This window comes from Mastacembelus armatus, chromosome 24 (assembly GCF_900324485.2).
Source record: "Mastacembelus armatus chromosome 24, fMasArm1.2, whole genome shotgun sequence".
In the NCBI taxonomy this organism is placed as follows: domain Eukaryota; kingdom Metazoa; phylum Chordata; class Actinopteri; order Synbranchiformes; family Mastacembelidae; genus Mastacembelus; species Mastacembelus armatus.
This window is the reverse complement of record NC_046656.1, coordinates 15,480,548-15,498,673: the sequence shown is the minus strand read 5'-3', so window position 1 is coordinate 15,498,673 and position 18,126 is coordinate 15,480,548. Positions and strand designations below refer to the sequence as shown.

The 18,126-nt window shown below is 39.0% G+C and overlaps 1 protein-coding gene across 1 annotated transcript; it reads left to right on the top strand.

Moving 5' to 3' along the window:
• The first annotated feature begins 430 nt into the window (after positions 1-430).
• On the top strand, positions 431-17,717 carry LOC113137594 (dihydropyrimidinase-related protein 5-like). Its single transcript, XM_026319363.1, has 14 exons — positions 431-488; positions 6,941-7,058; positions 7,833-7,982; positions 12,166-12,324; positions 13,361-13,540; positions 13,775-13,843; positions 14,176-14,220; positions 14,311-14,386; positions 14,519-14,675; positions 14,820-14,961; positions 15,271-15,413; positions 15,528-15,735; positions 15,940-16,117; positions 16,237-17,717. Exons 2-14 carry the CDS (start codon positions 6,960-6,962, stop codon positions 16,320-16,322), a joined length of 1,692 nt encoding a protein of 563 aa, XP_026175148.1. The 5' UTR covers positions 431-488; positions 6,941-6,959; the 3' UTR covers positions 16,323-17,717.
• Positions 17,718-18,126: the final 409 nt, after the last annotated feature.

Genomic DNA, 18,126 nt, shown 5'->3' with positions numbered 1-18,126 from the left:
TTGTTAATTTAAAATGATTGTTGTTGTTTTGTTGTTATTAATGTTCATCTTAAAATTATTTGCACAGTTTTTTTCCATCAGACATGTAGGCTAATTTATCTTTACTTTTATAATGGATATAGGTTACATTTAATTTACCTTTACCTCATTGATTATTTTAAGTCTTTAAGAACATTTACATTTTGTATTATCAAATGAATTATCAGCAAAATCGGTATCAACTGCAATATTTCCGAAAGCATTTGAAGGCCTCACAGGGCACAGGAGACACGCCCCTGTGTCTGAAAACGGGGACCCCCTTCTTTGGATACACGTGTTCTCCTATTGGTCAGTTCTTCTGTTACTCTAGCTCGAGCGGCTTCTGATTGGCTGCTGTCGGCGAAGAAGCATCTGAGGCTCGCGCTGTGCCAGCTGTCGAGCACTCGGCTGGTGCTGGGCAACGGGACAGGCGGGCTCCTGTAGAGGAGGGTCTGGGAACCTGAATAAGGGTAAGTAACAAACCTAATCAGAATTAAAATGAAATTGTCAGTGTATATTTTTTATAATGCACTACGTTTTGACCAGATGAGTGAATTTTATTATTAAGAACCTTTTTTATACCGTTAAAATCACATTCTATATGTCGTTTAACGTTAAAAACCGCAGGGCTTTAATGCCAGTTCATCTCTTATTTGGTAACGTCAACGTTATATTACATTAATAGCAGATTGGAGGAGTTGTCTATTGCTTATTTTCATTACCACTTACCCAGTGATATGTTTTCACGTTTGCATTTGATGGGAATGAATTAATGCGGGCATTTGCTCCTCGAGCACTAAAATGAATGGCACTGTATGAATTTCGCGTAAAACCGCAGAGAAATGAATGAATTGTATGTTGGAAGCTTAATATCTTCTGTCCTTTCTGCGACGAAAAGAGCTAACGTTATATGGGTGATGGGCGAGTGCGCGCGCGTGTGTATTTGGCGTGCCATCAGTGCAATAAGGCAGTGTGTAATGTGTGTTTCCAGTTATGTAAGCGAAGTCTGTTATTCGTCTCATGGTTATTCTCAGTTGAACCAAATATATTGAGTCACCGTGATGATGAGGAGGATGGTTAAGAGTCGTCATGCATACAGACGAGGCTGCTGGTGTGTGTGTGTTATACACTGTAATCCTGTTGGGTAAAGAATTTGAATTGAACAGGTGATATGATTCCCTGATTTACCTCTACCTTTTTTTGTTCTGCATGGCGGGTTGTGCATGCAGACTTGCTCTGATTTTGTAAATCAGGCCTTCACATTAAGGAACCTTAAGGGTGTCTGAGGGGGCTCCAGGGGTCCTCAGTGCAGCACAATCAGTTGAATGCATTAGAAAGGATCATTATTAGATGATGTAACTGTTGGCCTACACATGGTATCACACATTGGGAATACGTCTATTATCATAAATACTAACACATTGTTTAGAATAGTCTAACTAATAAAGTCACAAATTTACAATAATATTGAATCCAGAAAGCAACATTCTCGTGTTTGCAAGGCTGTAATCAGTAAATCTGTGATACAGTTGCTTGTAAAATGGGTGGCACAGGGCTGCAGTGGTTTGCGTCTCGTCTTTATGTGTGCAGTTTGCATATAATCCCTGAGTGTGTATCTGGTTCCACCCACTGTCCAATAACATACAGGCCAGATGAATTTCCTATAGGTATGGATAGTTTATAGATGTGATAAACTAGGGATTTGTCCAAGGTGTACTCTGGCCTAATGACAACTGAGACAGGCTTGAGCAAGCCAATAAAAACAGATACAGGTAACAGATGAACAGATGGGTATTTGGCAAATGACTGAAACAAATTAGCTAGTGGCTTATCAACATGGTCACCCATCGATTGGATTAAAACGACTAAGGTCATATTTCAGTCAAAAGATCTACTATTCTTAGCACTTCTATCAGCCTTTGGACTGGACAATGTGCACATCAATTATCCATCATATGGAATCGTTGGGTCAAAACCACAAAACCTTTTTATGGATAACAGATTAAAATTCTTAGGTTTGTATAATGTGTCATTGACTTCTAAAAGACGTATTTTTACAACAGTTCTAAATAATCATTCACAAAGGCAATTTTATTAGACCTATCAGTTAATCTCATTATTTTCTCAAGATGTCTTTTATCAGTGGAGAGGCGAAAATGCCAATTACAATTTCCTTGACTCCAAGGTGATCCAATGAGCCAATAATATAGGATACTTAGTTACATTAAAAAAAGTGGATTGCATAGATACTGTCTCATTCTCACATTTTAAAAATGCGTGAACATAAGATATCTAGCGGATGTTGATGTTATCTAATCTAATTTACTGCATGTTACTGATAAGACCTACCTTTAAAAAGGAAATACAAATGATTTTAATTCACCTCACAGTTTTACTTAGTATTCAGTCACTTTATGTTACCTTAAGAGAATGATTAACTTATTTATTGTAATAAATCAAAGTCAACACATTTGTACCATAACATAACCATAAGTTAATATCTTATGAAACGTTACTCCATGTCTTTGATCAGAATATCCGAAAACAGCACAAAAGTCTGGTGTTTACTACTATTTAAACTGACCAGAATGTACAGACTGACCCAGGAAATATGTGCATATATGGTTCATCTGTTCAGTCTTCACAAATACACTATGGTAAGAGTACACATAGAAAAAGAGAGATGCCCCTAATCCTCAGAGTGATGCCCTAGTTTGTTATGTGAAGCTGTAGTTATTGTCTTTTATCTTTGTGTGATTCACTAATGGCTTATTCATCCATGAACCTTCAGTAGCACCCACAGCTCTTTAACCTCGTTCTGTGTGTGAGTGTTTAATGTCTATTATTATCCCCAATTGCTTTTAAATTTGTCAGATGCATGTTTGTAGTTTCTGGATTTTTAAATAACTCCACCATTCACACACACAAACTGGCTCACGCATATCCAAACACACACTGTACACTGTCCCTCCCCATACTGCTTACTCTCTAAACCAAGCAGGAGTCAGCAGCTGTCTACTCTTTTCTTCTCACTTACAGCATGCATCAACACACGCACACACATTTCCATGCCACACATATAGCCTGCACTTGCCCAGAAACCAACATCTGAGGTTGTCAGCAGCTGCTATATCACATTTAAACTGTTTCTAAATATGTAGGCTTTTTTTCTAAAAATATATTCTTCACAATCAAAGCACAGTCAGCAGGCTTTGCTCTTTATCTGGGTTTTCAGTGTCATTAATACGACAGAAAGTAGTTTCATTCCTCAATGATGCCTGCAGTACTGGCATGCCTTGTTCTGTCGGAGACGGAGAAGGGGCTGTGTGTCTGGTATGGCTACAGTATGTTGTACTGTGTGTCCTTGTGACATTGTGAGTCTGAACTAAGTCTGCCTGCTGCTCTTCATTCATTATTAATTATCACCTTCATTAAAAAAACTCTGCATGGAGAGAGGAGAGGAGATAGTGTGTGTTTGTGTGTTAATTTATAAGGTGTTTGTGTACATGGGAAGTTACTGTGTGCTTGTGCATCTATTTGTCTATTTGTCTGTATATATTGTCTTTATATACAGTCTACCATGTGCTTTTGTTCATTTGTGTTTGAAGCAGCTGGTCACAGGGTGAGTGAGAAACGCTGCCTGGTGTGTCAGTGTGTGTCGTTGTGTCTGTATCTCAGGCTGCCTGCTCTGTCATAATAACTATGACACAGCAGAAAGCAAATACACACACTGTAGACTTACACTAAAAACGATCTAAAATAGATCTGTGCTTTTCAGCCTGGTGGTCTTTAGAGGAATTTTTTGGGCACATTTAGTAAAGCCATCCAGGTAGTATACAAAACATGGTCAGCCTTTTTAGACTTAATAAACTCTTGTTTTTTTATCTTAGATTTTAAAGCCCTTCCATGTTTCACTGTAACAACAGCTTTTCACACTGTCACTGATTGCTGTGAAATGGTATCCTAAGGGTTCTGAAATCCAACACCAAGCTGACCTTAAAAACAAGTAGTAATGAAGACCATTGGATGGATCTCCTGATGTTGTTTCATGTTGTCCATGACACCTCTCATTTCATCGCATCACATCACAGCTCCCCACGGTCCTTTGTGTCGTATCACATCTCTTCAGTCACATTTCTTCATGTGGCCTCAAATCACTTCAAGTTGTCCCAAGACCGCCTTAAAAAGTGAGACATCTTTTACAAGATGTAAATATGCTTTTGATGAGGAATAACCAAAAACTCATCTAAGTAGGTGAAATTCTGATTTAGCAGGCGAAACAGCTGGTGCACAAGATGCACAACACTGAATTAGACTGAAACATGTAGAGCAGACTGAAAAACTACAGTGGTCGAGCACAGACAGCTCAGTGATGCCTGAAGTTTGAATGTCAGCTTGGTGTGTCTTAGCCAATTTTCAGTCTCTTACTCATTGGTTTGTGTAGCCCATAACACACACATAGCACAATGAAAACACTAAAACAGTATTTGGTAGCACTGCACAGTAGAGCTGGAAACAGTCATTTAGTTGATTAGACAATTCACACAAAATCATTTATTTTGGCAATCAATTATTCGTTTCTGTGATTATTCAAGCAATTTGTAAAACAAATGTGAGAATTTGATGCTTTTCCACGCTGAGTATTATTTGCCAGAAATTTGTCTTGTCATTAACCTCTTTTTAAAGGCTCTATTATATGATAAAGAAAACAGACAGTACAGAGTATTTTTTTGATTATATTTTCTTCTGCTGAGCAGACGGGAGGTTTACTTGGTGTTTGTGAGTGTTAAAGGGATCGCTGTCAAGAATGTCACTTACATAATTTGACTTTAATTTCCACAAAGCTTCCAGTGTCTGGTGCAGAGGTCTGTTTAGTCACTGTCTCCCATTCCCACACACACAGTCAGCTATGTGGGTTTGGACAGAGCTGACTGGAAAATAGTGACAACAGCAGCTTCAGCTATTAAATCTCAAGTCATAGAGGCCAGAATTTTACATAGTACTTGGGAAACATTTCAAAACAAAACATGGCCACAGCTCAACCATCTACAACAGTATGCAATGCCTTTATTAGAATTCTCATGCCTAATTTTACATGGATTGGCCTGATGGTTAGAAGGTCAGGCAGGTTGAGTTTTAATGTAAAATGACAAATGTGTTTGCATTGATTTTACAATTTAATTTGAAGTGGCAAATCAGTCCTGGTGTTTTAATATTCCTCGCCCTGCTATGACATGTAGGTGTTTGTGGGTGCGTTTGTGCATAGCCTGTTTTCTCCTGAATGCATGCCACTTCCCATCTCCTGGGAAACCAATCTTTTAGTCTGGCTGCCGTGTCTTTAGGGCACCGCTTTCCATACCGCAATCCCCAGCCCCATCATCACTACCATGTTTACCACAATCACTTTATTTTTCACCTCTACACAGTCATCCCCGTTTATAATCTTCTTCTGTAAGTTGACTTATCTCCTTCTGTTATTCCTCTCTGTCTCTCTTGCTCCCCTCCCTCTCTAATTTAATTTTCTATTTTTTTTTCTTTTTCCCTCAATTTTCCCTGAGTCTGCTGTGATCCCAAATTATTTCTGTGCAATGCTGAAGCCATAGACTTAAGGCTTAGTGTACAGCAAAATTGTATGTAAGATCTTGAAAGTAACTGCTCTTTTCTTACGCTTAGTAATAATTAATTTTAAAAAATCCCACCAAGCTTGAACTTGACTCCAACTCAGTGAGTAGTTGTCAGGCCTGTGAGGTGTAGTACTGTTAGTCACTTGGGACAGACCTCTCTTGATCTACTGCATGTTTGTGTTATTTAAGAAGTAGATTCACCAACAGGAAACCCAAGGTCTATTTTTGTTTCATATCTGAAATCCTCCACCTCACTGGACCCATCAGGTTGGGGTACAGATTTCAGGCTCTGTTCTCTCCCTATTTTTTGTTTGTTGTTCTCTTTCTTCCCTTGTCACTCCCCCTCTCTCTTCTCCTTCCTCTCTCTATTCTCCACCAGCTCTTTGAGTTAATTCTGTGTGACTGGGAGGCCATTGTGTCCCACCATCAAACACATTGCACACAGCCAACCATGCAGAATACACATATACATACATATACATATGGATATTTGTAGAAGAACTGTCGTATCATCCCATTACTATAGTTTCTTTTTGAATAATTATCTGAAAGTATCACACATTGGACTCGGATTTGGAATTTCTGTTCATCCTCTGGCCTCGTCCTAATCTTGAGGATGTAGGGAAGATTCCAAGGTCTGTTCTGTTCACTCTGTCAGCGAGACCTAAACATTCATGTAGTGACTGTCAAAGCTGCACCAGGTTCCCAGTCTCACTAGTAGAGAAAAGGAAATGCTACACTAAGTGTTGGTCCATCCCCTTTGTTTCTCCTGTCTTTTTGTGTTACATACTATAAGGATTTTTGGAAAAGCCACTTCATTAGGGATGCAAGGTCAGATGAATGAAAAGAAATGCTACTGTACTTTCTTTAATTCTTTGCTGCACAGTTTTGAGCTGTCTCAATTCAAACAATAAATGTTTTTTAAAGCTCAATCTTCCTGTATTTGTATGTGTCTGACAAATATAAGACTCCACAGGATGCCAAGTCTGGGAAAGAAAGATCATGACAGTGGTTAGCATTAGGCAAAATATAATTTAGTTTGCGGTGGAATTCATTTATAAAAAGAAACATTGGACAGCCTGGTGGAAGTAGTGCTCAGGGATGAAAAAATATTGTGGTTTGCGGTAAGGCTGCCCTTCAGATGTGCCAAACATGTCATGCAGCAGCATTTCTTGGTTATTTCCCATTGCTCCCCCACAAGACGTAGAGCTCAGTTTTATAGCGTACATTATGAACCATCCTTTTTATATACTGTAAAAATTAATTTAAATATCTTTTTTTTTTTTTTTAATATCCAGCAAGACTAAGGCAGTCAACATGGGGTCCATGCGTATCCTCATCAAGGGAGGGAAAGTGGTTAATGATGACTTCACCCAAGAAGCAGATGTCTACATTGAGAATGGCATCATTCAGCAGGTAACACCCAGCACATATTACTGCTGTATGTATTTTATCCTTACATACATATGCAAATGGATTTTTACTCGATCTTCATTAAATACACATGTACTGCTTCCATTACTTCTCTTCATGCACACACACATACATACACTCTCATTGTGACCTGCACGTTCAGTGTCCAGTTTATCTCCAGCTGTTAGTGTGACTCATTTGACCATAATACAGCATGAAGAGAATGAGCTCTCCATGATGATAGCAAACACTATAATTAGATCACAGAATGTTGTCATGGAAATGAGCACCAGTTTCAGTGAAAATGATGCATTTGCTTCATGGAAAGCTCATCTGTTCTCTTATTTAAACACTCTACTGCAATGACAGAACATGAGCTTTCCTGTTCACTGTCTTATTACAGTACTGTCAAGGGTATGTCATAGGGTGCTCATGTTCAGCCTATTAAAGGGTGAAAAGGTTTTACCATAAGTTTGATCTTTAGTTTTGAATGGCTTGCTGAAACAATAAATAATGAGTGATGAATTGTTCTAGTAAGGTTCTGTATATTACATGCTCAGTTAAACAGTTCTTGTACAGATAAAAACTTAAAAACTTAAAAACACGAGATGCTTCATTTTAGCAATACTGAAAGAATGTAAATAGAAATAACATGTGGAGAATGGACACACACTGTTCACAATTTAATGGGCTACAGTTACTTTGAACCCAATAGCTCTCTTATGTGAACAAACCACTTATTAATAAAGTTGTGTGTCTCTGTGTTATCTCTGTTAGGTTGGAAAGGAACTGATGATACCAGGTGGGGCTAAAGTGATTGATGCCTCTGGAAAGCTGGTGTTGCCAGGTGGAATAGACACTTGTGTGCATCTGCAGCAAAGCTTCATGAATGCCAGCATCCAGGATGACTTCTACAGTGGGACAAAGGTATAACCACACACACAGAAACACACAAAGCTGTGTTATGAGTTGATTCATCAGCATGACTGTGATCAAACACATTTAGAATCAGCTGTCATACACACATACCCTCTCTCTTACTCTCTGTCTTGTCTACATTGAAATATTGGTCCCTGCTTTCAGCTTTCTACATCCATCAAGACTAATGATGACATATGTTCTCACGCTGGTCCTATAGGAAGCAAACTTAAACAGCTGTCACTGATAGCTACTCCTAGCTGTCTGGTTAAAAGCAACAATTTTTACAGGCTCATTTACTCTCTCTCACAAATACAGCTGTTCAGTCTTTATTCGTGCTGGATTTATTAGTTCATTATAGACATGGATGATTATGGATTCTCTGCATATTTTCCAGTGATCCCCTGAGACTCAGAGCAGAGAGGATGATTTAATAATTAGGAAGCTTAAAAATTCAAAAGAAGCAGTGTAATTGTTGCCTGCAGTGGCTGCATGTTTTGGAGGATGTTGTAGGCTGTTATTGTTTTTGTTGCCTGGAATATTTTTGCCCCTGGGGTCTTTAGTCAGGGAGTGTCTGGGTGAATGAAGGTGTGGCATATGCTAAGCATAATATGAGATGAGGGCACATTGGCTAATTGTTTTGCTAATAGTTCTTGTCAATGCACCTTGAAACACCGTTAATAATGTACAGCATAGAGGTGCAACTACTGGTTAATTCATCATCAATTTCTATGCCAATTATTTCTCTCAATTAATTTATTACGTTTGTTCTGAAAACAGAATCTTGTCCAACTTGTCCAAAACTGAGATCTGAAGCTCTTTTAGTACCTGTCAGCTTTAAAATACTGCCAGTGCGTTTGGAAGATTCATGACTCAGTAACTGCAGGGACTTTGCAGTGCTGTATTTTAGTCAAATGAGGCCAGCCTGTAAAGAAATGCCAACTGAGATCAGAGGAATTTTGGGGGCTTGAATCCAGCTCTTCCCCAGTACCCCTCCAAGCACCAACCCCTACCCACTGACCTTGTTGCCATGGCAACTAACCACCGCTTTTACTGTGGCAATAATTGTGTGTGTGCATGACCATAGTAGCATTGTGTGGCCCCTATGGTTACAGCGTCACCATAGCAATGGCCCTTGTGCAATTGTGCTGAACCCCAAAACTATTTTCCCTCCACATCCTCTTCCCTTCTTCTCATCGTTTTGTAACACTGTGCTTCCTCTCCTGCTTCCTTTCCTTCTTCTCTTCTTTCTCTTCCTTTCTGTTTTTTTTTTTTTTTTGCTTCACCCCTTTTTGCCTGTCCCTAACCCAAGTACATACTCACACATTTAAAGGTTGGTGTAAAGTAGAAAGAAATGACATGCAGTGTGGATGATTTGTTTGTACATGCAGCTGTAAGTAGTGTTTTAAGGTTTTATACAGAGTAGTATAAACTCGGTGACCTGAACAAATTGCTGGTTTTTGTCTTTGTTGACTATTTAGACAACTATGTAATTTATCTTAGCAAAGCAACTGTTATTTATGTTCATCACAGTACTCAAAGTATTTGTATTAGTAACTAGTATTTGTAACTACTAACAGAATAACGTATGCTGTACTTATACTCGTAAGTTGGATCCACTCCACTATTATCCATATTCAGTCTGTACATTGCAGATCAATCATACCAATCATGGCAGTAGTTGACTGCACAAGACGAGATCTTACTTTTTCATAGAGCACTGATTCAGAGCAGTATCTATTCCTGCAGAGATAATATTAATGTCACTGCAGGCAGGAGAGAAGGAGGATGAAAGGTGTTCGGCTGTGATGTGAAGTATGAGTGGTGCTGATAGAGGCTGATCAGAGAACTGCAGTGGTAATCTGTCTGGCACTGATAGCCTTTCTGAGTCCAACATACAGAGATCCTGTCCTTCTCTCAGATCAGTCATGTCTCACTCGCACTCACTGTCACCTCCTCCCGTTCTCTTTCGGTCGTGCATGCAGTTTCCATCAGAGCAAGATTTTACTGGACATTTGATAGACATGGAACATTTTATTGGATGGCTCATGTCTGTGCGCAAAGTCTGCAGGGCTTTGGAGATCGCTTCAATTTCCATTGCCCAAATTAAAAGTGTATTTGCTGATGTGTACACCACCCAGCTGCTCTACTTTTTGTCAGGGGATTATCATCACAGTAGGCGTTTTTAATAGAGTGGAGGACTGATCTTAAAACACTGGGGTTTATGTGTCACCATTGACTTTCTGAGATCCACAATATGTTGAAGGACCCAAAGGTTCCAGTTGGACTTGCTATGGTTTGACAAGAGAGTGTGGGACATTTGATTAAATTGTAAATTGTATTATGGCATAATGTATTATAACTGAATAAACACACTGCCTGCTTGCAGAGTCAGATGTTACATGTTTGTCTAAGACAGTGACAATGTGCATTTTGTTACACTGTAGTCCATCTAAATTAAACAATGAGTCTGTTTCTGCAAGCTGTATGATAAATGCAGTAATGTCACATGCTTAATCCAACACTATAGGATGATTATATTAGATATTAAGTAAAGTAAGATTTTCATGACATATATTAATTGGTTCTTTATTTGGTGACAGATGTGGCCTAAAAAAAAGAAATATTTTAGACTGAATTTTATTCTGGACAGAGAAAAGTGTGATACTATCCTCTGAAATCCTCACACTGATGAATTTTTTAAGTCTGTTTCTTTTTCTGTTCAAACAGTGCTGCCTTTCTAAGGCCTGTACTGGCAGTAAATTCTAATTAAGGACATGTAGACAGCTAGACAGTTTAAATCTCACAATCCCCAGCTGTGTGTCCAAAGTCCCTGATCTCTGTCACACACACACACACACACACACATACACACATAAAGATTCACTCTCACACACACTGACAGTGATCGATGATGCTGCACTCCTCATGTACACACATGTGCCGAAGTCGTTGATGCTGATGCTGCAGATTGCAGGACAGGTTACTATAGTAACGGGTAACCTGGTAATATTGACTAATAGAACTGTCAGTCAAAATCATGATCCCATCTGAAACCCGTCTGGAGTCTGGAGGCACAAGCCCACACTGACACAGAAATTAGGGCTGTGCTTAAATTTTGTGACATGTCCCTTTGTTAAGTTGTAGAAATAATGTTTTTTTTCTATACTGAGCAGAAATAAATTGGCATGTTACAGTAAATTGGCAGTAAAGGCATGTTACAAAAGCAATGTTTTTAGCTCTCTCTCTCTTCATTTTCTGTTTAATAAGCAATTAGACTGTTTCAGATGACAATGAATTGGTCGCTGTCAGAGCAGTTTAGGTTAGAATGATGAGGAGGAAGAGGAGGAGGTGGTGGATATCCGATAGGCATGACTGAGCAGTATCTGTTTTCATGGCTACACAAAAGCGCATTTACCATTGAGTCGCCTGAGACCAGTGATTTTGGACCACTGTCTCCAGCACATCTGTTTTCTAGCCAGTCAACTCATTGTTCATCCTTCTACTCATTCTTCTCTGTGTCCTCTTTCTACCTCCACTTTGTTGCTGGTTTTGTTTTTCGGTTTATTCATTGCTGTGTTTGCTTTGTATACTGATTGTGATTTGTTTTGTATTGTCCTCTTGAGTAGTTTTATGTAATTTTTTTGTATTTTTTTATTTTGAGTTTTAATTATAAATTAAATTAAGTTCAATTATTTGTAATTATTTGTATGTAAATTATTATTTTTTTCTTTATTAAATATTAAGATATAAATATTTAATTTAAATATTAAGACGTGTGTTTGTGGGGGTTGTCTTATGATAACCAAACCTAAACAAATTCACATTGGATTTACCAGATTTATAACACAACAGAGCTCTAAATCAAAAGATCTACAGGCTACAATATAGAAGTGTGAAATAAAATTTTCACAAAAAAACTCAATCCACACTCAATCTTTCTGTATTAAGAATGTTTAAACATCAGTTTATATAACTAGCAATTAGTTGACTATATGATGACAAGAAAACACTTAATAAGGACTGCTGCTCACTGTTACCAGGACAAACAGAATCTGTGTTACACACAATGGAATCATTGTTCTCTTCTCTAATCATTCTCTCTTTTCTGTCGCTCTGCCTCATTTTTGTTTTTTTCTCCATCCTTCCTTCCTTCTCCAACACACCCCTTCTCACCCCTCACCTCAACCAGGCGGCTTTGATGGGTGGTACCACCATGGTGATGGCTCTGGTGCTGCCTGAACAGCACTGCTCCCTGCTGGATGCCTATGAGAATTGCCGAGCTCTGGCTGACGCCAAGGCGTGCTGCGACTATGCTCTGCACGTTGGGGTGACCTGGTGGGGACCAAAGGTAAGACCCACAGAGTCAAAGTGTGAGCTGATTCAGGGCCAAAAAACAGCCTGAAAACAAGTCAGTCTTGATTTTTAAAAAATAAATCATTCTTTACTGTTTTGCTCATCAAGGTCATAGAATAAAAACTGAAGCAGTGCAACCATTTTCATTTATGTGTAAAATGTGTAATGACCTAGATTAAACCTTAACACAGTCTAGGTTAACATACATGTTCAGTGGGCACATTAGGCAGATTCTATGAGTCAGTGTGCCTCATTCAGCCTTTGGCGTTAATGTCTGAGCTATATCGTATGCTCACTGTGTGCATGTGCTAGATCTTATTTTATATACATATATATATATATGTATATATATATATAGTAAAATGCTAATGTCAGATTGTGTAAAATGTAGCTGTTTATAACATCCTTGTAAAACCAGGATTAAAAAGACTAAGGATTTGGATGGTTTCCTTTGTCAATTAATGGTGCAGTTAAGCACATCTTAAAATGCACTCACACAAAGATGTTATTTGAAATCACTAGTTGTAACAATTGCAAACAAGATAATAAAACCCCAATTCACTTACTGCCTTATTGCATGGTTGACACATGCATTTTGGCAACAGCGCGTTATTTTATTGTACACTTAAGACCTTCGTATTTGTAACTTGTGGTTTGTGCCTCAATATTTCATCAGGACAGCGATGTGACTATATCTGCTATTTAAAAGATGACCTTAAAACACCTTTTACTGCAGCGTAATTAGAATATTTTACCTGATAAACACAGTTTATTTGGAGTTGGCATTCTGAGTATATTAAAGATTTTTCTGTATGGCTAATATCTGACTGTGACTGGGACAGTCCTCAATCTAAATGCAGCATTGTCATTCTGGCTGCTGCCCAAGCTCATTTCACACCCCATATAAATAATATACATACATCCACACCCCCCTAATGCACTTCCCTGTCTGTCCAGCCAAAACTTGCCCGTACTGCTGTCTCCTAGCAGCAATTCAGACACTTGACCTCTGATCTTTGTTCTGTGATCAGGTGTGTAGTGAGATGGAGACCTTGGTGAGGGAGCATGGGGTGAACTCCTTCCAGATGTTCATGGCCTACAAAGACATGATGATGCTGAGGGATTCAGAGCTGTACCAGACGCTGCAGACTTGTAAGGATATTGGGGCCATCGCACGTGTCCATGCAGAGAATGGAGAACTGGTGGCAGAGGTGCACAACCAAACAAAGAAATAACCACACAAACACATTCACATTCTTCATAATCATACAAACTTTGGTCTGTCACGAGAGCAAAAGCATTGTATAATGGGATTGTATTTTATGTAATAGTGTGACTTTGACTGCTTTGGATACGTATATAGAAAAAATTCAATCTGCAATTGTCTGCATGCTTTTTCAATACTGCAGAAAGAATTACAAACTTGAATATATGTGTGTTTTTAGGGTGCCAAAGAGGCTCTGGATTTGGGCATTGCTGGACCAGAGGGTATTGAGATCAGTCGGCCAGAAGAGGTAAAGTTACACCTAATGTTATTTTTTATTGCGCTTATTTTTTATTTTAATTTTTCTCTGCTCATATTACATGAACATAAGGAATTTTTGACAAAACTTGCATAATTGATGACTTGAGCTTTGTTTGGGATTTAAAAAACACTGTCTGGCATGTGAAGTTAATTGGAAATGTGATACATGTGTCATTTACCATAAAAGTTAATAATCTGACCATGACAAGTTATACACATAAGGCATTGTAATTTATTTGGATAGAAGTTTGTGGTAAAGATTCAAAATCAACATGTATATAGAGTACTGCTCTTTTTGTGATTCTGTCTGTATGTCTGCAGTTGGAGTCTGAGGCAACTCACAGAGCTGTCACCATTGCCAACAGGGTAAACAGATGCAACACTATATTTTATTTTATTTTGTGTGCAAATATCTGTATTTTACTGCTAAATGAATGAATCCACTTGTGATTGCAGGCCCGCTGCCCAATCTACCTGGTGAATGTGTCCAGTATGTCTGCTGGAGACATGATTGCTGCTGCTAAGATTCAAGGTAAGTGGCAATAAACAACACTAGCATGAGGATTTTGATAATGGTGATGACATAAAGTGGATGAAGATGAGCTTCTTGTAACATACCACTTTTCTTCTTTTCTTTTCCTTCCCTTCCATTTTGCCTCTGTAGGTAAGGTGGTCCATGCAGAGACCACAGTGGCTCATGCAGTGCTGACTGGGATGCAGTATTACCACCAGGATTGGGCTCATGCTGCTGCCCATGTCATTGTCCCTCCTCTCCGCCTCGACCCCAACACACCAAGTTACCTCATGGGCCTGCTGGGCAAGTATGTACTCACTACATACCACAAATAAACACTCTGTTGTGCTGCTCCTTGTGCTGCAGTGAATCTGCTGACATCAAGCATTTCTTCATACAGGCACTAAGTGAAAATTTAAACTGGTGTTGCATTTGCAAATCCTGTTTCCAGTGATACTCTGAGCGTTGTGGCATCAGAGCACCGTCCATTTAGCACCAAACAAAGGGCTTTGGGCAAAGAGGACTTCACAAAGATCCCTCATGGAGTTGCTGGCGTCCAGGATAGAATGAGTGTCATTTGGGAGAGAGGAGTGGTACATACAGAAACACACACACTTACACACAAATCTGCAAGTAAATCTGTGGCATATTTAACACATACTAGACTGATAGGAACAGACCAAGTCCCTTTTCTTTGTGAAGTAAACACTGATATTAGAATAGTTTTGGAAACTGTTGAATAAATATAAGGAAGTTTATTTTGTTTTTTTTTTGGATTTGCACTACCCTGAATCCAAGCTCCCCAAAAATGAAGTAGCAAACCTGGAGCAAAGAAACTGTCTTTGTCTTAAAAAAAAATAGATTTATGTTGTATTGTTTTCTGACATTTTGATGCATCACAGGTTACAGGAAAGATGGATGAAAATCGTTTTGTGGCAGTGACAAGCTCCAATGCTGCGAAGATCTACAACCTGTACCCACGCAAAGGTCGTATTATCCCTGGGGCTGACGCTGATGTCGTGGTCTGGGATCCAGATGCAACGAGGTAGGAAATCATATTTACAGTGTAAAGATATGTTTCATATACACAGATTACTCATCCTTATTGCTTGATTTAGTGCAGAACAAACTCACAGGTATTTATGGCTGTTCTGTTTAGGACAATCTCTGTGAGCACTCAGGTGCAGGGCGGAGACTTCAATCTCTATGAGGGGATGCGATGCCATGGTGTTCCTCTGGTCACCATCAGCCGAGGACGTTTGGTGTGTGAGAATGGTGTGTTTATGTGCGCCGAAGGATCTGGAAAGTTCTACCCACAACGTACTTTCCCTGACTATCTCTATAAGAAGATGGTACAGAGAGAAAAGGTGTGTTTGCTTTCATTCATTCACACCTGTTTCTGTCCTCATCTTACCCACTATAAAGACAGTACATAATACTTGGATGATAAAAGTGGTTTCAAAAAGTAAAGTACTACTTTTAGTTTAATTTTTGGTGACAAAATGGTTACAACTTGCTGTCCAAGTCCTGCTCCCATTCTTAACCTTTCACTTCTTCTTTTTCTGTTTCAGACTCAGGCTTATAAAGGGGTTGTCAGAGATCCATACTCTGGTGATGTGGCCAAGGTGGCAAACACTATGAAGAAAGAGCTTGGTTTGGGCCAAGTAGATGGAGAAACGTCAAGCAAACCCTGTGCTCGAGTGCACCAGGGGGTCCGAGATCTCCATGAGTCCTCCTTTAGCCTTTCAGGTTAGTTGAAACAAAACTAATAAAACTGTGGTTGTTCACTGGAAGCCTTATTCCAGTTTTGGTCCTTTTAATTTATGAATGAAACAAAGGTAATTGTATTTTGTGCGATTCTTTCTCAGGGTCTCAGGTTGATGACCACATCCCGAAGAGATCCTCAGCTCGGATCTTGGCCCCACCTGGTGGCCGCTCCAGTGGTATTTGGTAATCACTGGTGCTCGAGCTTCAACCATCCGAGGCTCCATGTTTTGAATATTTCTGAGGAACCAGGAAAACTGCACTGATTTGAAATCACAGGATTAATGTTGAGAGGGAAAAATATAATTAAGCAGGTCTGTGATTGGTGACAACCTATCGGTGATTTGCCAAAGTGACTTTTACAAATCTAATTTGTGTCTTAATTGGAGTGACTGACCAGATTAATTACATAAGAGTGAAGGGCTAGCTATGATTTTAAAATGAGTTCCCAAATTCAAGGTGATGATACTAACACTGAGAAAGTCCGCTCATTATCACCCTGCTCGTGTCCTGTGAATAAACAAACTAAGCAAACTGAAAGATCAAAACCAGTACAGTTTTTGATGGTTTGAAATGAAGTTGACTGAATTATGTTAAAAAACCGTAGAACTGGATTGAGTGAAATATCTATTATACCCGTCACATGCACAGACATACGGTACACTGTAGACACCATAGTTTTAGAGTCATATGAACATGTGTGGATTCTGTTTGTGATTAAACCACCCACTGTGCTCAGCTTCCTGCTGCACTACGGGTTCTTCTAACAGTGTTTTTGTTTCCAGTGGATGAACTGTGCTGTGTGGTGATGAAATCCAACTGCGTCAAACACCATGTGATCTTAGGGCTACACTCTCTAAATAGTCACACTTGACCCATCAATCATTATCAATACTTTCACTGCCACTGACTGACACACATGTACCAGAAACATCCCAGCCTCACCTGCAGTTTAGCAGGGTCTATAGACTGTACGTATACAAGCTATGGCCAGACATGGGTGTATCTCAGAACTAATCCCACGATGGCTAAATGTAGGCTTTTCTGATAGATCTTTGTTGGCTTTGTGGCATCTGTAGACTTTGCAAAGTGCTATGTGTGTGTGTGATTTTAAACCCCAGTGGGGAAAACAGGAAGGCAGTACAGAACGTAAGAATCATGGATGTTGTAGTTTACACTAATAAAGGGTAGTGCAGTGCCTTCTTATTCACCAGAGACATCACGGCTTCTGAATGAATTCTGGAACTGTTTGTCTGTTGTAAACTCTAAGGGTGTCATTTATCAAAATTTTACTAAACTAATTTGTAAATTTGTGTCTAAGAATTGTTAAGAAACAAAAAAAATTACAAAGAAGATCTTTAAAATGTCAAGAAATAATTGAGGAATAGTTGTCTGCCATTAGGGATTTTTTAGGCTCCCATGAATATCAGTTCTAAATGTTCTCACATGATCAAGCACAAGAACAGAATAACCAGATTTTTCATTTCTGAAACAATTTACAAACGAAATTGACTGTATACAGTTGATAAATGAGGCCCTGGATTGTGTGCATTTTATGGATTGAATTTTGAAAGTAAAGCTACTACTTGTAAAAAAAATAAAGGTGGATTGTTATTAGAGCAGTGTCTCCACAGGGCAGAAAGATTGAGCTGCACAGGCGAAAGAAAACCACTGACCTTCTCACCTCCTGATGATGTCTCATTCCTAGCAGTATTATATTTATACATGATCATGAGTTCTTGTCTGTGTACTATATATTTAAGATGTTTTTTTTTTAATTGAAAGAATAAACGTGCCAATGTGAATCACCCGTGCCACACCAACACCCATGCATGAAGAGCACCATAAACAGATAGAAGTCTCCTGAATGCCACAGGTTCACAATAACTGGTGCTGTTTTTTACCTAATAATATTATTTTTTGTTGGATGGATTAGTTGTTTTGACGGCACTGTGACTGGTCAGTGGCTGTGTGTGTTTGTGGATTCTTGTTGT

Bases quoted from the DNA above. Each gene is read 5' to 3' on its own strand.
- LOC113137594 (XM_026319363.1), top strand. From the start codon at position 6,960: ATGGGGTCCATGCGTATCCTCATCAAGGGAGGGAAAGTGGTTAATGAT. The intron at 13,541-13,774 runs GTGCACAACCAA...GTGTGTTTTTAG, and splicing joins ATGGAGAACTGGTGGCAGAG to GGTGCCAAAGAGGCTCTGGA. The intron at 13,844-14,175 runs GTAAAGTTACAC...GTATGTCTGCAG, and splicing joins AGATCAGTCGGCCAGAAGAG to TTGGAGTCTGAGGCAACTCA.